The sequence below is a fragment of the Corvus cornix genome, chromosome 3 (genome assembly GCF_000738735.6).
Source record: "Corvus cornix cornix isolate S_Up_H32 chromosome 3, ASM73873v5, whole genome shotgun sequence".
Classification (NCBI taxonomy): Eukaryota; Metazoa; Chordata; class Aves; order Passeriformes; family Corvidae; genus Corvus; species Corvus cornix.
The window spans coordinates 113,270,698-113,291,649 of record NC_047056.1 but is presented as its reverse complement, the minus strand read 5'-3'; the positions used below and the strand labels follow the sequence as shown (position 1 = coordinate 113,291,649).

The following is a 20,952-nucleotide window of genomic DNA, read 5'->3' as shown; positions in this document are numbered from 1 at the left end:
GATGTAGTTTAGGGATGAATGCCTGTTTCTGTCCAGGGCTAAATGGCTGGGAGGAGTTTTCTCCCGTCTGAGAGTGTGAGGAACCTCCTTTCCATGGACGGACTGAATGGCTGCGTGTGCTACACTCCTCTCTGGTCTGCAACCCCAGTGAGACCTCGGCCAGCAGATCTGTTGGATGTGCTTTTACCATTTCTTTAATGCTTCCCTTTCCTCTTGCTTGCACGGGGGTCTTGGGAGCTGATTAGGAGCAGAAAAGCATCTTTTGCCTGAGCTAAGACCAAAATCCTGAGCTCCCTCAGGAGCCCAAGCTGGACACACTTCTGTGTCTTTGCAGGACTGGAACCAGTAACTTGAGTGTTTGTTTCCCTATTCTGGCCTGTTGCTGCATTGATATTTTTGACTTTGCCTGGATGTTTCCCCAAAGCAAATAATGTAAATGTTTGAAATCTGCTCTGCTTTGTTAGACCCAACTAATGCAAAGTCCTGTGATCTGCTAGTGCTGGGGCCTGTGTTTCTCTGGTGTCCCTCGCCACAGAGGCAGAACAAGGGGCAGGACAGGATCTTTAGCACTTTGAAATGCTCCTCTGCCCTGATTGTGTGTGCAGAAGGACAGAACCACCACAGCTCTGTGTGCCCTCAGGGCAGCACCGTCTCCTGATCAGCTCTCTGTGTGTGAAATGCTTATTTGGAGTAGAATTAGAGCTCTTTGGGCATGGGTGTTTTTCTTCTTGGTTTCTGTCTGGCCCAAAGTGTAACAACTGCTGTTACTTGCTGTTTGAACCCTGACTGTGCCTCAGACTCCTTTGCTGCGGAAACAGCAGAGAGAGAGCTGAGCAAGCCACCCTTTCCTCATCCACCTCTGTCCTCAAGCCAGTCTCTGCTGGGACATCTGTTAGAAAGGTGTGAGATTTGGGTATTGAAAGAATCAAGTTGGTGTTGACACTGGAAATCATCCAGTTGTGAATGCAGATACATAATCACTCGATCTAATTTTTCATTAAATTATTCTTCTTTGTTGTTCTTGGTTTTGTTCTCTGTGTCTTGTGCTCTGTAAGGGCTTTGCTGCTGGGGTTTTCTGCTTATTCTGCTGCTGCCACATTGCCTTAATCCTGGCTTTTAATATGAATTTACCAAGCTCTTGGCTAGGTCACTGTGGGTGCTGGGTTTCACAGCCTTGTGTGTGGTACTGGGAAGCAAAGCTGAGGAGTTCTACTCGAGGCAAGAACAGTAAAAGTGTTGTGTGACAATAAAACTACACCATAAAGCAGGCTGGGAATATGGTTGTTTAACTGTTGTGCTTTAATAGGCCTAGTTGAGCTGTAAGGATGAGCTGTTTTATGTGACAGGTTTTGAAAGAGTGGGAGAAAAATGCTCCTCTGGGAGCCCTTGGAAAAAAATCACTAATTTCACTTCCAGGTCACTGGAGTTTTCCAGGCTTGTCCATGATATGACTCGTAACAGCAGCAGGATGAAGGTAACCAGACCCTTTGGCCCAAGCAGATCAGGTTCCTCTGGTGCCACAGGGTCAGGAATAAGCATTTGGCCGCTAAAATGGTGTTTGGCATTGCCTGTGGGCTGGTGCTATTTGTTTGGTAATTTGCATTTTCCTCTGCAGGATTAAGTTTTGACTCTGAGTGGAGGCATCTCCGTTTAATGGACTGTTTTCCCTAATGAAAGACAACTTTCAGAGCACTGTGTATGTGTGTCCTGCAGCTTCTGGCTCTGATGTTGGTGCACACAAGGATATAGGCACCTGGTTTTGAGCTGCTGCTCTGGGAACCTCAGGGAAGTGCTCGTTCATTTGGGCTGATACCTGTCCAGGAAGGAGAAACAGATCCAGGAGACAATTCCATCCCACTAATGCACTCAGAGGAGGGCTCTGTGCACCTTCCTCTCCGGCTGCCTCCTGCAATTAGAACTGACTTTGGTGGTTTAGTTTGATGCCTGAAGATAAGAGGGTGGAATCCAGACCTTAGGGGAATCTCTGCAAAACTCCTCCTTCCCTCTGAAATACAAACATTTTTTGGGTGAGGAAGAGGGTGTTGACCTGCTCCATCACTGAATTGTGCCTGCTGCTTTTGTCTCGGATTCAGTTGGTAAAAACTGAAGTTGCTGAAAGGCCATGCGTCAAACCAGCTGAGAGCACTTCAAGGGAAGAATCTGACTGTGGTTGCAAGAATCAGAGGGATTTGCTGTTTAGGAGCAGGCTCTCCAATTGAAAATTCACAGCACTGGTCAGGATTTGGTCCATGAACTGAATGAGAAGGGTGAGGGTTGAAGGGGTAGTTTCTCTTTTTTTAAGAGATTTAAATCAACAAATAATTGCAGTTCAATTAATTATTATATTGGTGCCAACCTCATGGAATGAAGATTAAAGTTAGGGCCATATCCTGAAATGTCTGATATACCTAAGGGTCTGAGTAGAGGGTATGTATATTAAAGGACCTAATTGGTTTATACTGGATTTCCAGGATGCTGCTTGTGGTTTCTGTAATTCAATTCTCCAGCCTTTACTGCTTTTTTGGAATCCTCCCAGGGTAGTTTATTAATGCCTGGTCTTAGATTTTTTGGACAACAGATTCAGGTCTCTTTATCCCTTTATTTTTTATTTTTTTGTAGATATCTCCCTGCATATTTATGCTCTGAAGGTTAAGAGGAGCAGTAGTTCCAGAAAGTAAAGTTCTATATTTAACTGCAGACTAGGTGTGGTTCAGACAACTGCAGTGCTACTGATGCCAACCTTGACCTGTTCTCTTCTGGAGCCTCCTGCTCATGGAATGTGCTGAGGTTTGAGTGTGTCGATGTTGTTGTGTGGCTGTGCCCTCCTTTGGGAGCGGAGCTAAGGCTGCAAGAGTCCTTTCTGTGCAAACCCGAGGTTAAACTTGAAAGCCTCTCTCTGGTTCACTTTCGTGTTCTTTTTTTGTTACGTCTTGTCCCACAGATCTTGTTGGGTTTTTTTTTTTCTTTCCTCTGCTTTGCTTCTTCTTTTCAACCCCTCTCATTAGAAGTATGAAATTGAAAATTCCCTTAGGGCTTTCTCTTTTTTAAATGAAGCTGGGTTGTCTTGTCAGTCTATTTTTTTAATTATTATTTTTTTCCCCCCAGTGATGTATGCTTCTCCTCTAATCATATGTTGAAATAAAGGTTTATCTTCTTTTTCAGGCAAAAAAATAACTAAGATTGGCAGCAGAATCAGTGACTTTATACCCGTTTTAAGGCACTTTTCATGAGTGCCATTAAAGACTGGGGGGGGAGTTGAGTGTTGTTTTTTAAGTATATGCTTTATCCAAAGATTAAATTAAAATAACTGTAAATTCTGCCCCAAACAAAAATGAATAATTCAGCAGTTGAATGTATTTCAGTTTGTCTAGGGAGCAGGGACTTTGCTTTCTGGTTGAGGGTTATTTGGTTTGATTTTATCGCTCTGGGTTTTGATTTTAACACTTGTCTGTGCTTCTGAAGCTCCTTTCGTAAAGGTGCATTTAAATTAAATAAGACTGAGATCATATAGATCCCCATCATCCCCATTTCATAGGTGGCAAAACAGAGTCAGGTGTTTCACTTGGCTTTATTCAGAAGAGGAATGGGTTTAGATTTCCCAAGATAGGGGGGTACAGTTTCGTGCTGTAGCTGAGCTGAATTAAGTTTGTCACCAGCTCATCCTTAGGTGTTATTCTGTCTCACCACCCTTCTCAATTCCTCCTCCTCAGTTTCCCTGCTCCTGCCGCCCTGCGCTGTGCCAGAGATGTTTCTTGTCTGATGGAAATAGCAGCCAGTTCAGCCTGCTTCAGGAAAAGTAAATCCTTTTTATTTCCCCCTGCATTTTCCTGAATTGCTTCAGCTTGCTGTGCACTGAGGCTGTGCCAGGGCTGTCCTGGGGCAAAGGACAGGAATGCACAGCTGGGAGCACCAAGAAGGGAAATTTAACAAAAAGATGACAAATTTCCGTGGAGTGTTTTGATGTGCTTGGTTTTGCTCTGATTTTGTTTGGTTTGAGTTGGATGAGTTCCTGGTTTCTTTACAGGCCTGGTTGTACTGACAGGTGTGGTGGCATCGTGGAAGAGGGATCCTGTGATTTTTGCAAGGAACAGGAATGCATTAGGTCCATGAGGATTAGAGGGATGGAGCACCTCTCCTATGAGGAAAGGTTGAGAGAACTGGGGGTATTCACCTGTAGAAGGATCCAGGGAAACCTTAGAGCCCCTTCCAGTGCCTCAAGGGACTCCAGGAGGTTTGGAGAGGGACTTGGGACAAGGGATGGAGGGACAGGACACAGGGAATGGCCTCCCACTGCCAGAGGGCAGGGATAGATGGGATATTGGGAAGGAATTCCTGGTTGTGAGGATGGTGAGGGGCTGGGCTGGAATTCCCAGAGAAGCTGTGGCTGCCCCTGGATCCCTGGCAGTGTCCAAGGCCAGGTTGGATGGGTTTGAGGCAACCTGGGATAGTGAAGGTGTCAGAATTGTAACAAGACGATCTTTAAGGTCCCTTCCAACTCAAGCCATTCCATAATTCCATAATTACTGTGCCACCACTGCCAAACTCTGATTTGACCAGTTTTGGTTTTGTTCCCCCTTCGAAGTGGACCCAAGCTGAGGAAAGTCATCTCCATGCTGAGACCAGTCACTGCTGCATTCCCATCGTGGTGCTGGGAGGTTCAGCCTCATTTCCCCTCCTGGAAGAGGCTCATCCCACCCTGATCCCAAGGCGGTGCCCTGGGCATGGTCCTGGCCCCGAGTGAGATGAGGCCTGACGTGCCTTATTAGAAATCCTTCCGACTGTGAAAGCGCTTTTACTGCAGCTCTCCCGAGCGCCGGGGCTTCCACGGCTTCCCTGGGGAAAACGAGAGCTCTATTAGCTCCTGAAATTCAGTTAGGAAATTTTCTTAGTTAATTTCATCCCATTACTCTTAGTTATGTCTTCCAGCAGAACCTTAATACTGGCCCCACAGGGGATCTAAGTTTCCTGTGCAAGGCTTTGGAGGAGATTTAAGTTTGGGATTCATTGCGTTTCTCCCTTCCCAAGCTGACAACAGAGCAGGAAGTAATGTCCTTTGGCCTCTTCCATTAGGCTGCTACATTGTTAGAAACAGAACAGCAGCTTCTCATCAATATAACGATGGCCACGGGTTGGCTCGGGAATGCTGCTCATCTTCCCTGGGCTTGCTGGGAGTGAGGAGGGCTGGGAATTATCTCTGCTGTCCCTGTGACCCTCAGGTGTCCTTGAACCTTTTGGTGGCTTCGCTGTTCTCATCTGTAAAATATCCACTACCAGCCTGGGAGATGAGTCAAGCCAAGGGAAAAGTGCCAGAAGCCTCTAATTCTTGGGTTACCAAGGAACATTGGCATTAGGAAAAACTTCCTGACTTCAGGAATGGCACAGCACTAAGCAGGTTATCTACAGGAGCTACAGAACATTTCTCAGGAGCAAATTAGCTGAAATCTGTCAGGATGGTTCTGAGATACTTGATCTTAATGCAGAGGGAAACATCAGGTGATTTCTTTATATTTTTTTCCAGCTCTTTCAATCCTGTCATAAGGTGTTTGTTAGTCAGCAACTTCCAGAGGGAGGTTCAACTACATTAAGTCCTTTGAGACGCAGGGAGCGGGTTTTTTTAGGATCTTTGCTGTTTGTGCTCCTGAAATGCTTCGAGATCTGAGCAAAGGCACTTTGCAAAGGCACCCAGCAAAGTTCACTTTACCATTCAGACACAGGCAAGATCATCTGGTTGTGCGAAGGTTCGAGTGGTTTGGCTCAGGGTCGTTGCTCTGTGTCTTCATAAAATGCAAGAGCAGCCATTTTCTGCTTGGCACACAGGATCTGCCTTATTTTGCATTAGATCAAGCTCTGTTCCCTCTCAGACATGCATAATACACAAGCTTCCTATTCTAATCAGCTGTAAGCAAATCCCAGTTGTTTGGCAGATTGCAGGCAGTAAAACAGAATGCAAGGATGTCTGTCCAAAGCCTCGCCAGACTCTGGTTTCTTCAAGGATCCAGCACCTCATGAATTATTTTGCTTTCTAGAGAGCTCAGGTGCCTTGTGTTCTCTGTTTCTCTTTTTTAAAAATAATAAAAAGATGATCTGTGGGAGGGGCAGCTCCTTGCAGCAGATTTCAGATAAAATTCTTGTATCTGCCAAGGTCAGAATAACTGAAATCAGCGTTTAGAAAAAGCAACTTTGTCAGTCTGATTTGTAACAGCTCTGGCTGGTGCAGGAAACCCACATTTTAGGAATGGAAATTCTTCTCTAGTCCAGGTATTCTACTGCATTTCTCCAGCCCCAGCTGAGATCCTCAGTGTTCTGTCCCTTTTCTTGTGAAGGTGAGAAGCAGGATCTCATCCCAGGTGATAATAGTGATGGTGTTTATCATTCTTTCTACCTGTCCTCTCCATCTTGTGCCTGGTTCACACCTGGCCAGGAGCTATGTGGCTGTGGAAAAAAAAAGCTCTTATCTCCTATCCTGTATTTTTAATCCTGCTATTGCAGCTCTGGGCATTCTTATTATTCACATAAATATGTAATTCCTTCTAAATCCTGCTAAGGTCTTCAGGGTACTTCCGGAGAACTAATTATACCTAGTTTCATTTTATATGCTAAAATGTGTTTAAAAAGTCAAAGGTCCCTTTGGCATGAGTATCATGAGAAAGAATAAGGCAGAACATTGCATTTATCCAGGATCATTCTCTGTATGTGCTGCTATCAATGTGCTGCTCGTTTATCTCCTCTCTGAACTTAACAGTCGCTCTCTTATCTCTTCTCAGACACCAAGGCTTCCCTTGCCTCTAATGATATTAATTGTCACTCTTCTCTGGACCTTTTCTATTCTTACATTCAATTTTTAGTGACCTGGGGCAGGTGAGTGGGGACCCAAGCAGAACTGATTTCCATATTTCCAGGGTGAATATTCCCTTACACAAGCAGCTGAATCCGAGCCCTGTTGTTCTCTGACCTCGAGCCCAACATCTGTTTTTCTGCTGATCACTTTTGTGTATTGATTGAGAGTATCTCTTCTTGGAATAGTCTTTCCTGAGAATTACAACTGATTTAGACCCGCTCACATACATGAGGAGTTGGAATTTGTTCTTTTCCATGTGCAATGCTTTGCTTAATGGAGAGATAACAAATGAAGTTCAGCCGTGGGAGCGTTAATTGCTGTGAATTTCAAAAACATCAGCTTTATTTGTATCCTGTATAAATAATTCACCTTGCAGAACTTTATTTAATGTAACTGTTAGTGCCAGTTGTTTTAGGGCACAACTTGAGTGAGTCAAGGGCTTGTGCTGAGTTCATGCACAGAACCTCCTGCTCTTTACAATCATGTTGAGACCTCTAGATGCTGCCTGCTGTAAGGACAGTGTAAAAATACAAGTCTGGTGCTGTGATTTCTTTCCCTTCGAGCTTTCTTGACTTTCCTCAGTCCCTCATGGTGTTGTTCTTCCTGTGACTGTCCTGTTTAAAGGACACAGAAGGAATTAGGAACAAAAAGCTGGTATTAATCAGCTAAATTGTTATTTTCTCAGCTATTTTAACATGGATTCAGGAGGCAGGGAAAGCCATGACAAACTTGTCACACAAAATGTGAAGTGGCCCCTGGCACGTTCAGGCTGCATTTTATGACTGGGCTGTCCAGAACAGATCCAAGCTGAGGGAAGAGTTACCCCTCACAGCAGGATTCACCCAGGCTGTGTGCGATGTTACCCCTGGAACAAACCCACTGATGGGAATTACAAAATTAACTTCCTGAGTGATCTGGAAAGCATTCAGGAGGAATTCAGAACCAAGCTGGCACCTTGTCACCTCTGGCCTTGCTGCTCCCGTCAACAAGGAGGATCTGGGAGCACCATCCAGCGCAGAGCGCGGTTGGATTCTCCCTTTCCCGCTTTCCAGAGCTGTGCAGAGCATTCCTGCTGACTCTCACTGCAGCTCCGCTCTGAACAGAGTCCAACCCTACCTCAGCCAGAGGAAATTCTCTGCCATCGAGTAACAGATGTGAGGTCTTTACACAAGTCATAAACAGAGTCATTACGAGGAGAAGTGAGGGAGGAAAATTCCAAAGTCAGACTCTTAAGTTGTTGCATCATGTATTTATGGGCTCTTGGTCAGACTGTGGAGCACTTTAAACAGCCTGAAAAAATGTTCTGTCAGAGAACCATATGGGCTTTAGCCACAGAACTCACTACCACATCCTAGATTCCTTTTTTATTCTTTCTGGGGGTTTGGTTTTTTTTTTGGTGATCCAGGATAGCACAGCTGACCTTTCTTATTTGTTTGATTTTCCTTTGGAACACATGTAAGTTTTAATTTGTTTTGAATACTTTGCTGTGTGTGAGGAGCTCTGTCAACAGCATAGAAGATGTGCCTTTTATAATGCTTTTCTCTCTGGATTGGGAATAGCAGCATCCTCAGCTGGGTCAGGCTTGGTCTTTTTGGTGCTTTTGTTGCATTGTATCTTTTGGTCACAGTGACTTCACAAAACCTGATCTTCCCAGCTGATGATCTTTTTGTGCCTGCGAAGTTGTTGTTCCCAAGGTGGGTGACCTTGGGTGCTGTACTGTTAAATTTCTTTTTAGTTCTTGCCCTTAGGATTCTCTATTACTTTTTATGGCACTTCAGTTCACTGTAGTGACATGGCTTCTGACTTTGGCCTCAGCAGATTCATCAGTGTGTGCAGACTTTCTGCCAGGATCATTAGTTGTTTTTGTTTTTAAGATGCTCCAGAGATGATACTTGAGGATTATCCCTCATTGTTGTCTTCCAAGCCATTAGTTGAATTTTTCAGCCCCTTCTTAGTTATTTGTTTCCTTTCTACTCTATCTCATACTCATCTTTGTCTTTTCCAAAATCATGAATAATTTCCCATTTGTCACTTTATCAAATACTTTGCCAAAGTCCAGAAATGGTAAGAATAATTAGTTTTGCTGGTCAACAAGTCCTCAGTTGTTTTTGGAGCCTTACTACTCACTGTTGAAGTCATGCCTCCTAAAAGGATTGTCCTCAGGAAACTCGGCTGATCTGAGCGAGGGTGACAATGACATTTAAGAAGAAACACATGGCAAAACCCATGGCTCAGGGTAGGGAGCACAACTCTTGAAATAAGGAGCTGTGGATTGATTTGATCTGGTTTCTTGGCTCTGTATCTTTTAACTTGGTTGTTCATCTTCTGTAAATTCTTGTAATAATATTAAAGAGTAAGATGAAAAAAGAGTATTTCAGAATACTTTTAAAGGAGTTGATGATTTGGGTATAAAAAGCGCTCTTGAAATATGAAACATGATGGGTGTTGGTAAATGGAATAATCTTTTGAGTCTTTGGAGTTTATTATTTCCAAGATAACTGTTCACAATCCTGTAGGCAAAAAAAATACTGTAGAAAGTTGGATAATAAACTCAGCTATTTCCTCTCCCTGTTGGTGGTGAATGGTCGCTGAACAATCCTTAGCAAATAAAGGAAAAGATGTTGCTGCTGCCAGGTTTGAGAAATATTCTTTAAGGATCCCGAAGTTTCCTGATAGCTTAAAACTTCCCTTAAATCTCCTTCTTTGCTGTGTTGTCTATGAAGAACCTCCTGAAGTTGGTCTTGGCACTGTAATAGTTAAATCCACTGGCACTGCTGGCCTGGGTTCATTCATTATTTCTCATTTTTCTTTGCCTCTGTCCATCTGTTGTGTTGTATTTAGGTTGCAAGGTGCAGAATAGATTGATATTAAAAATTTAAATACCTTTTTCAGCTACCTGGCTGTACAGCAGGTGATGGGATAACAGTTCTGGCCGAGATCTTGGAGGTACCAGGTGTTAGGAAAAATACATGTATTGAACCCAAAGTCAAGATTCCATCTTGACTTCGGGTGCTGGATATCCTGCAGGAATTGGCCTTGTCTGTGGAATCCTGTAGGATCCTTTCATTTAGTTGAATCAACTTTTATTTTCTGAAAATGCAGCAGCAGTGGGGGCTCTGCTGAGCTGAGCCGAGTCTGGTCCGAGACTGGAAACCAAAAACAAAAACTTGGGGATTTTTGAGGGAAAATGCTGGTGGTGACGTTGGGAGCTGTCAGTTCCAAATCTCATGATTGGTATTTTTGCTCTCCTGGAGGCTTGGGACAAAGAGAGGCTCCAATATTCCCAGCCAGAAGAACTAAAACCTTCCTGGGGCTAAAGTGAGGACAACCTGAGGGCCTTGGTGCTCACACTGACATTATTTACACACATCCAGGCCTGCACTTCCCACTAAAGCACAGTTTTGAGGCAGGGATAGGCTGTTCTAGGAGTACCCAACCAGATGAGCTGAAAACCGAGCTCTGGCTCTGCTGAGTGGAATATTTTCTTCCAGAGAGCAGAGAAAGATGTTCTGCATTGAATAATGTAAAATCCAAGTTTTGCTATTTATTTATGTTGCTGTATAAAGCCTTGGAATCCTCTGTTGTCTTGTGAGTGGTGTCCTTAATACCCTCAGTGTTGATTGGAGTTTGGCTGGTTGGAATTGTGGGTCACCACCAGCAGCGCAGCCCTTCCCAGTGGGTGGGCCAGGGCTGATTCCTGCAGGGCCCCGTCCCTCCTGGGAGATGTTTCACCCGTGGGCTGACCCTGCCTTGGCTTTGCTTGTGAGGACCAGATAATCCAAAATAGAACTGAAATAATTCCTGCCCTGTACCACATTAGAAAATGAAGATGAGATGTTTGTTTCGCAGTTGTTTGCAGAACGGTTTTGTTTATCGCTCGCGAAGTCCAGCGGATTTAATGCACATAAATATCCCTGCAGCGTGGAGGTCTCAATTGAAATATTTCAAGTAAATAAAAGAGAACAAGGGATCCTGTTATTCATGCTTAGATGCCTTGTTAGGAAGAGCTTTGAAGGTGCTGTTTGCTCACACCAACCGCTTGTGGAAACATTGCAGGACAATTCTCACTTTATCATGTCTTGATGTGTTGGTTACTTGCTGGCTTCCAAAAATGTCCACTTTTATTTTATAAACAATTTAGTGAACTCTGTTGACTTCAGGAGTCTGGTGGTGCCGTAGGTTTAAGGATAAGTTTAAGGACATTCAAGACTTCAGCTGTCAGTGTCTTCAAGGTGCCTTAAGCAGAAAGTACCTGTGTGTTTCACATTGCTGCAAACTCCAGATCTTGCCATTCAGAAGAGGCCTGTTGTGTAATTTCAAAAATGCTCTTATCACCAAATCCAATTACGAGGAAGAGTAAATCGCCACCTCAGATGTCTTAACTATTCTTTTTTTAATTGTTAATTATCTCAACAGTAGGGTGCTAAAGATTAGGAGGCACAGATTATCTTTTGCAAGTACGAGGCTTTCAGAGCTATTATCAATTAATTCTGTTTCTAAACAAATTTTAGGATAATATTAATACCTTGATAGGATTGTGGTCCTGGAGACCGCTGTCAAAATCCTGAGAAAGTGATGTTTAAAGAACGAAAACCTCGTTGTTCTGTTAGCTTTGAAGGTCATCCAGCTTTACCCACTCCAGTGCAAGGTGTATTTTTGGCATTTTAATCTACGTGGCAGAGGAGATTCCTGCTAAGAAACATCAGTAAAATGATTCTCTTGGAGTTTATACAGCGATTTGTAAAACCAGAATTGAGAGTCAGCTCTGTTGTGTGAGGGTTTTTAATGTGTATTGACATGGCTCTGGAATTTATGTACACAAACACATCCTGAGGTGTGAAATAATTTCAGTGTCTCTGTGTCTGGTGCTCTGAGTGATCTAGTGCTGGTGAGATCTCTCCAGATTTGCACTTGCAATGAAAAGAAACCCAAGAATGAAACATTTCTTAGAGCCTTAAGAACTGTGCTGTCCCTGGACAGAATGTGGCAATACCCTGGGCCTGAAAGCTTGAGTTGGGAATGAGAGAGATTTTCTTTTAAAAAAAAATTTTGCAGGATTTTTGCAGTTTTTTTTTCCAGAGGCGATTTAAAGTTACGGTAGATTCTGCATTGGCTAAAACCCCCAATTTTTTATGTTGGGACTGGATATTTCAGCACGTCAGACAGAAGATCTGGGCTTAATTCAAGAATTGCTGAGACCTCTTGTCAGTGCTGTAGAGAGGTCAAGCTGCAGTCCTGCAGTGGTTTCTTCAATCCATGGACCTGTGGAATCCATTGGCTAAATGATGGTGGTGTGGGGAAAACATCAGGAGCTGTTGCTATCTGTTTATCAGTGGTTTTTCCGGGTTAGGGATTTTTTTCTTAGATTTGTTTTGCTGCTTAGAAGATCTGGTTGAGCTGATGCTCAATTGAAGTTCATCTCCTGGCATCCAGAGACCTGCGCTTCCCATCCTTGCCTGGTTATGTTTTGCAGTCCTGGGGGAAGGAGCTCTCAGCTCCATCAGAGTTTATCTGCGGAGAGGATATCTTTGAGCTTTAATTTTGCTGTCAGAAAAAAAAATGACTTTATATTGTGGGTTTAGTTGACACCCATGTCGTTACTAGAGAATCTGTAGAAATATCAGTAGATAAAACTGGTGGTGTCATCTGCTGACCTCGCTGGGAATGGCATTCGTGATATTCTTGGCCAGTATTTACTGGGAAATAAACCAGTCATTACACTTTCTGATGAGATTATGCTCTGAATGTCACTTCTCTGACAGTCTGTCTCATGCCACGCCGAGATAAGATCTTAGGCACAGATGACAGACTAACTTCAGAAATATTTCCATTGATTTGACAACCTGAATAATAGTTCTGCTAAAAGCCACAAAGACTGGGACAGTGACCTCTGGCTGCTGGGTGATACTGGGGTGATAAATGTACTAATGAGAGATAAATAGGTAACTACATTTGAGTGTTTTCTGTACCTTGTCAGTGGAAAGCAGAGGAGCTCTTGGGAGGGACACCAGATAGGGAGCTGAAATTACAGGCATCTTATCAGAGCCAAATGAGCAGCTTTCACCTCGTGTATTTTGAGACACCAGAGGGTTTGGCGGGAGCTCCATCGCTGGGGACAGCACAAGCCGCTGTTCATCCACAGGGATGGGAGCTGGGCAGTTCTCCTTTTCCATCCATCCCTGGGCTGGTGGCCGAGCCCGTGGCTCTGGCTTTGCTTTCAGCATCCCTTGGAGAGGATCTCTGGGAGCTGCTGTAGAAGGAGCTGAGCCCAGCTGCCTTTTCAGCCATGTCCTCCCGCCTCCCTTGGCTGCACAACCGCTGCTCTTGGCACGTGTGGGGAGCTGGACCAGGGAGGCAGCCGGGCACAAAACATTCCTGCAAAAAGGGAGTGAAGGAGAGGATGGGATCATTCCCTTTGGTCTGTGATTAAATTGTGTTAAGCTGGACTGCAGCCTGAGTTTCGGGGAAGATGAATTTCCTGTTCCTGGAAGTGTCCAAGGCCAGGCTGGGCAGGGGCTGGAGCAACCTGGGATAGTGGAAGGTGTCGCTGCCCATGGCAGGGGGTGGAATGAGATGGCCCTCAAGGTCCTTGCACCCCAAACCATTGTGTGACTCTTTGGTCTCCAGCAGAGGAATTAGAGCCCCAACAAGAGCGCCAGGATGTTTCACTCGCAGGTGAAGCTCCCACAGGGATGGAGGTGGCAACCTGGGGATGCAAACATGAAGAGAAGTGAGGGAGTGAGCTTGCAGCACATCTGCTGTTCTTCGGTAAATACCCATCTGTGTATTCTTGTCTCTTATCAATTGCAAGGTCAATTATCCCTCCTCGAGTGAGGAGTGTGTTCCTGAGTGACCTCACCTGAGAGTGATTCTGCTGCAGCTGCACCATGAATTGTTACCCTGCAGCACATTTGAGCCTCTCCACTTTGAACCCCTGACACATTTGGAACTTTTAACTGTTAGGTCATGCTGTAAACTAAGAATTTCCCCAACTTGGGGGATTTTTGATCAGTTGTGGGGGGCTTTATCTCGTTGCTTATCCAGCCCTCTGGAAAAGCACCAACCCTGCCCGTCCTTCCGCCGCTCCGCGGATGTTGTTTCAGACACTTCCCTGGCAGCTGCAAAGCTGATAGGAGGCAACAAAACTTCCACTGTGGATTATCAGGAACACTACTGAGGCATTGCTTAATGCATCTGATATCTCAGCCTCGAGAACAGAAGTTAAAAAAAAGAAAGATTGGCAGCTATTGCAGGAATTCAGAGAGGGGCACCTTGGTGAAGAGTCGGGGGGAGGCTTCTCCTTCCTTTACAGAGCCCTGGGCTGAGATGGATTCCCTCTCCATCATTGTCCTAAGCACATTATCCCTGAAAGAAAGAGGGTTTCTCTGAATCTGCAATTTTTCTAGCCTTCAGTGTTATTGAAATGAAACGGCTTCAAGGATATCTACATTCTTTACCATCATATGGATTCTCATCTCATGTAAATTATTTGGCCACTTTTCATTTTAATCCTCCACTGTCATTTTCTACAAAAGAGATCATTTGGTTTCTTCATAGAAGGTATTCAGCTGACAGCTGCCCTTTGTCTAGAAAGCAGTGTGCCTTTGCAGGAGTTACTTGTGCCTGCTCCTTTGCTTTTTTTCTTTCCTTTCAAGTTCATATTGCTTCATATTTTTCATCTGTAGCTTTCAGGAACTTTTCAGACTGTAAACAGGCTGAGGTTTGTGGCTGTGAAGGGAATTTCAGACATTCTGCATTCTTTCCCTGTGTACCTGGCTGATAAGAAACAGAACTAGAGGCAGAATAATTAATTTACTGCAAGAAGAACTGTAGTCCAAAAAACCCACAGTGTTTTCACAACTTTTGCATGAGCAAACAAAATAGTCAGTGATGAAGTCTTGATTTTTTTTCCCCATGGCTTCCCTATCTAGAATACTCAATCATTCTCACCTATTTTCCAGAAGTCACAGATTCACAAAATCCTAAAATCATTAGGGGTGAAAAAGACCTTTAGGATCATCGAGTTCAACCATCAGCCAGCATCGTGTTCATCACTAAACCATGTCCCCAAGTGCCACATGGTGGGAGGTTTTAAATGTTGTGCTTTGTGTCAGGGTATGTCACCCAAAGGACCTTGATGGGATGGGAATGAAATGTGATGTGTTCATAGAGTGTACAGGGAATTGGGAGGCTGAGGAGGAAAATCAGCAATTAGGGTTGGATATTTTGGGTTATCTGGATCTGTGAGACCTTTTCCTTTCAGGGTATGAGCTCTTGATAAAGCAGCTTGCACTCCTTCAAACCCTAAAAGCACAATGTGGTCATGGAGAGGAACAGTATGGCCTCAGTAATGGCCTTAAGCTGAAGGGAGGTAGATTTAGGTTGGGTTTTGGGGAGAAATTCTTCCCTGTGAGGGTGGGGAGGCCCTGGCACAGGGTGCCCAGAGAAGCTGTGGCTGCCCCTGGATCCCTGGCAGTGTCCAAGGCCAGGCTGGAGCAACCTGGGATAGTGGAAGGTATCCCTGGCTATGGCAGGGGGTGGAATGGGATGATTTTTAGGGTCCCTTCCAACCCAAACCATGCTGGGATTCAGTTATGAGGAGAAGATTCGGTTTTGCGGAGCACAGGTTGAGGGTCGGCCGAGTTTATAGGATGGTTGAATGTGTGGGGGAAGGAGAAGTCACATCATTAATGAGGATGAGGAGTAATCCAGCAGGGGGAAGGAGAGGCAGGTTCTAAAATTACTGTCACCTGCAGAAACAGAGTTTTAACTGCTCCAGTAGTTCCCCTTCCAGCTGGTATGCACTTGGCTTTGTGATCCTCACTAAAGTGTCACTGTGACCAAGACAGCTGCCTGACAGCTCACTGAGATTTTTGATGCTTTTTCATAAAGCAGAGATTTAGGATGAGAAGAATTTCAGATTTTCCAGTGAAAATCGCTTTTCTTGTAGAAATTTTTAGGCATTTTACATGAAAAGATCAGAAATTTGTGTTTGAATTCAAAGAAAATGTTTCAGAATTATGAAAAATATGTCAGGCAAATGAATTGTTTGTAACTTAGTTGTGAAATGTTTAGAGATAAGAATTGCTGGTTCGGCACTTTCTGAGTCACAGAAATGACTGGAATACACAAAACTTCCTCATTTGCTAGAAGCAGTGTCTCATTCATGGCCAGTTCTGGAAGTTTGCTCCATCACAGGGAGATTTCCTGAGAATTGTAAGCATGAGCTGAAGTTTCGCTGTTGGTAGAAAATATTTTTGCTGTTTGTTTGTGCCAGCAAAAGCCTGGCTGTGGCTTGCTAAAGGGACAGTGTTGAGTTAGGTGACAAGAGAAGGGTCACTCGTGGCTCTTGTGTTGTCTTTGTTGCATTAATTGGTGTCTCAGTTTCTTGCATCAACAAGAATGAGCAGTTGAAGGACACCCTGACTGACAATTTTATGTATTTTGTAATTTCTTCCATAAATGTTCATTTTTGTACACGTGCTGATGGCCTGGATTGCTGGTTAGGACTGCAGGGCAGGCAGTGTGTTCATGTAAATAACAGAGCAGCAGTTTTCAGCTGTTCCTTTATCTCAGGGTGCTTAAAAGAGGAAATGATTCTTGGCTCTGGGCATAGGGCAGCGCTCTGTAGGTGGGAGAGCTCAGATATTGCCATGGGGCTGTTGAACTGCGATCCTGAGCTTCTGCTTCCATCACTAACTACTGGAAAAAGCGTTTTCTGCTCTGTTTTCCAAGCTCTCCATTGCCCAAAATGCATCTTAGTACAGAACATGACCCCTTTGAACAGAAATTTGCAAGTTGAGATAGACACACGCATCACTTCAAAGGCTGGAATCATAGAAAGGGGATAGAGATGGAAGAGGGGAGAATATACTTAAAAATACCATGTCCAGAGGGCGTGATGTTCATTCTAAATTCTCATCAGGCTGAGCAGAGACACCAGTCCTGTGTCAGGGAACTCCTCCTTCCATTACACCATCCCCTTAATTCCAGCAATTAGTTCACTCTGATAGTGGAAGTGTTGGCTGACAAACTCCCAACTTTTCCAACACTTGAACTAAAGTTTAAGGCAGAGGCTGCCCTTCATTTAGAGAAGATTGAGCTGTTCCCGTGGTTCCAAGCCAGCAAGTGGCCTTGAAGTACATGAATGGTGCAACTCTGAGCTGATGTGTGATTTCTCTTACTCACTGAGTAGCAACTTTGAAATAGGACCCTGTTTGTGGGCATAGCCGTGACTGGGAATGACTTTGTGAACAGTGGGATGAAGTAGTGGCACCTAAAATTCAACCTGAGTGTTCAAAGTTTGGACAGAAACAGTTTCTGTATGGAACAGAATCCAGATTTCCATAGAACATAACTGGGGCCAATCCACTGGATGAGAAATAAAGCATGGAAAACAATAATTGCCTCAATATGCCTGAATCTCCTACTACCAAATGATCTACGGGTAAGGAAAGATGTGGTTTTCAAATCCAGAGCAGCTGTCCAACAGCTGGACCTGCTGCTGATCAAAGTTGATAAAAGAAATCCTAGGATTATATATGATGGATAATCTACAGAAAAAACAGTGGTAGTCCCTGCTTGTGGTGTGATTATCAGAGTCCATTGAAGTAAACAGGACTTTTTGTTGGTTTTAATGCAGATCTGATAAGCTCTGTGGAATGTAAATCAGTTCATTAAAATTTGCAAAGCAGTTCCATGAAGTAAAAGAGGAGACAGTTTTAACTTTTATAGGATGTTTACTGCATATAAAGTACAATAAAATCACAATTATTCCAGAAAAAAATACTGTTAGAAACGTGCTGTACTCAATGTGTCGTTCTGAGGAAGATTGAAAAATTCTAAATTGTGGTTTTAAAAAAATAATCTGACTCTAGAAATCATTCTGTGTAATTTCCTAACATTTCCACACCATATCTGTCTCTGCAGTATTCGTGGGGTTTTGCACAATGTAGATATTAAAAGTATGTGTGGATATGTATATATTAACAAATATTTATGAACAGGGATCAAAATAAGTGTTAAACAGCTCCTTCTACCTCAGCTAGGGTTATGTCAGGGGAAAAACAATAAATAAATGATAATAAACAACGTCAAAGGCTTGTGGTGTCTCAGACATGATGCTTCACTTGACAGTCTTCACTCTGATATCCATGGAATTACCTACTTTTTTTGGGTGTCCTAGTACAATATTCTGAATGCTGAGGTAATATTCATTTATCTGAGGAATTTGGGAAGTTCCCTTCATTCAATGTGGACCTAAGTGCGGGCTGATGTTACTTTATCCATAAAATTCACTGTGTCCGTGGTACCTCTGGAAGAGTGATGCATAAATCAGCAGCTGACACCTTTTAGTGGAGCTGCTTTGGAGCCTTCATGCTCTGATTTCTTAGAAACTTTGTTTTTTCCCCCTTTTGCAGTTACTTCAATGAGAATCAATACCCTGACGAGGCAAAGAGAGAAGAAATTGCCAACGCCTGTAATGCAGTTATACAAAAACCAGGTGAGGAGCTGCTGGGGAGTCCTTCCCAAAAACAAAGATTTCAGCATCTTGGGTTCTCAGACTGATGTTTGCCAAATCACAGAATCATTTGGGTTGGAAAAGACCTCCAAGGTCATCAGCCTTTGACTGATAAAGCAGATTCGTGGAGGAGGAAGGAGCTCAGCTCTTGTGTTTTTCAACAGCTTCCAGACAGGGATCTCATATTAGAACCTGAGTGTTAATGGAGGACCTTGTCTTTGAGTCAACAAGTTGCATTTTCCCTGTTTCTGGAGGAGTTATACTTGGGAGAAGAGCATGAATATTCAGTGTTAGTGGATGCACCTGCCTTTGCTTAGTTTTGCTAACCAAACATTTACATAGACTTCAGAACTTGTGTTTTGGATATATTTAGATTTTGTAAAACCAGAATAAAAATTAATGAGAAGGCAGCTAAGGCGTGAGTCATGCACATGGAATCACAAAATTATTTAGGATGGAAAAGCCTCTGGGATCATCGAGTCCAGTCACTCCTCCAGTGCTGCCAAGGCCACCACTGACCCATGTGCCCAGGTGCCACATCCACAGGGATTTTAAATCTCTCCAGGGATGGGGACTCCAGCAATGCCCTGGGCAACTGTGCCAGGGCTGGACAGCCCTTTCCATGAAGAAATTGTTCCCAGTATCCAACCTAAACTTCCTCTGGTGCAACTTGAGGCTGTTTCTTCTCATCCTGTCCTGTGTTCCAAGGGAGAAAAGATGGATCCTCACCTTATTATCCTTTCAGGGAGCTTTGGAGAGCTGGGACTGTCACAGGATAACACAGGATCAGACCAGTTTAGAATGGAAGTGACCTCTGGAGATCATCTGGTGAGGCAAGACCAGCTTAGATAAGATTGTTCAGTTCTCAGTATCTCCAAAACCGGAGGTTGTCCCACCTCCAGGCCCCTGTTGCACGATGTTGAGCACTCTCATGGCAAAGTACTTTTTCCCTAATACCTGCTGAAAATTTCCCTGGAAAATCTGTCAGGTAGGAGACCAGAGAGCTGAGGATTTGATTCCAGGCTGTGCCACTGGTTTGTGGAGCAACTTGGAACAAAGTGCTGTAAGGCCGTGTCAGGGAGCAGTAAAATATTGCCAGTGGTGCTGATGCAAAGCATTAGGCAGCAGCCAAGCTATCAATTTCCAGAGTTTGCTTTCTTTCACTTGTCTCATCTCTCCTAACTTACTTAAGTGTGCAGATTGCTGCAATTACATGGGTGTTTCGTATGCTGAATAAATAAACTTTGAGAAGGAGTCAGAAGCGGGGGGGCTCATCCCTGTGTAGCCTGCAGAGGTCTGAGGGTGCAGATATGGGGAATTTTTTATATAGGGCCAAGGGTAACTGAAGAGGTTTCCAGGATGTCCTTGAAAAACTGAATCCCTCCAGTCTTCCCTCTTTTTACTGATGACCAGAAAAAGGTATCATTTTCTATAGCTGCCTTCTGGTTTTTGGGAATTTTTTTGCTGGTTTAAGTGTAAAAATCCAGTGACCTGGTTTCCAGCATCCACCCTTGTACTCTCAAAAGATCCTGAGTGTAGAGAAGGAGCCCCAAGGATGGGGTTTGTTGCAGGGCTGTGACTGGAATTTCAGTTTTTGGAATCTCAAGTGAATGCTCAAACTGGAAAAGCACAGCCCTTCATTCTCCCATGGGTCTGGATTGAGTTGGTTGAAGCTGCAAAGAAATTCCTGTATTTCAGGTTTTTAAATCACAGAAGAAAGGAGATATTTGGTAGTTAGTGCCACAGCACCTGGACACAGACCCACACGAGATTCACTTCTTTCTCAGTTACAATGACTTGCCAGTGCTCTCTGTGTTTCAGGGGTTTATCCCATAGAATCCCAGAGTTGTTTGGGTGAGCAGGGACCTCACAGCTCATCTAGTTCCAATCCCAGGACAGGGGCACCTTCCACTATCCCAGGTTGCTCCAAGCCCCATCCAGCCTGGCCTTGGACACTTCCAAGGATGTGGCAGCCACAGCTTCTCTGGAACTCAGTGGGTAACAACACTGTGCTGTTATTTTTCCCTCTGTTGCTTTCGTAGGAAAAAAGTTATCGGATTTGGAGCGAGTTACCTCCCTCAAAGTGTACAACTGGTTTGCCAACAGGAGGAAGGAGATCAAGAGAAGAGCCAATATCGGTAATGTATCACAGAGCCTGCCTGCAAGGCTTGGGACTTGCTCAGGGGAGGTCACAACTATGTAAGAATAAATTAGTGAAAACACCAGAGGTGCTGACAGCCTCAGGAGAATTGTGCAGGAATTATGAAAATGAGTCTCCTGCTGTTCCAGAGTTTTGGTAAAATACGTGTAATGTGTAGAATTCTGTCATCAGTGCAGCAAAAGTGATGCAGTTACAAAGTTTTACTGGAAGATCAGCTTTAAAAAGCAAAATGAGAATTTTGTTGGTGGAAGGAGAGTTGTATTTCCTTCCTTTGAGTATCCAAACTCAAATCTGAAATGAAACCTGAAAATTGTAAATAAGGGAGATAGAGATGTTGGCAGGCTCACAAACTTAGCGTGGTGTTTATCCTGGTTATACCTCTGGCCCTGACAGCTTTCCAGGGATTTGCCCAGGGACAAGTGGCTGGAAAAA

The 20,952-nt window shown here is 43.9% G+C and overlaps 1 protein-coding gene across 10 annotated transcripts in view; it reads left to right on the top strand.

Moving 5' to 3' along the window:
• HMBOX1 (homeobox containing 1) overlaps positions 1–20,952 on the top strand; it is a 108,691-nt gene that overhangs the window by 77,283 nt on the left and 10,456 nt on the right. For all 10 annotated transcript variants that reach the window (XM_039568205.1, XM_039568203.1, XM_039568200.1 and 7 more), the window contains 2 exons: positions 18,259–18,341; positions 20,402–20,497. In XM_039568205.1, the coding sequence (XP_039424139.1) occupies positions 18,259–18,341; positions 20,402–20,497 (179 nt within the window). The remainder of the gene's footprint in view (positions 1–18,258; positions 18,342–20,401; positions 20,498–20,952) is intronic.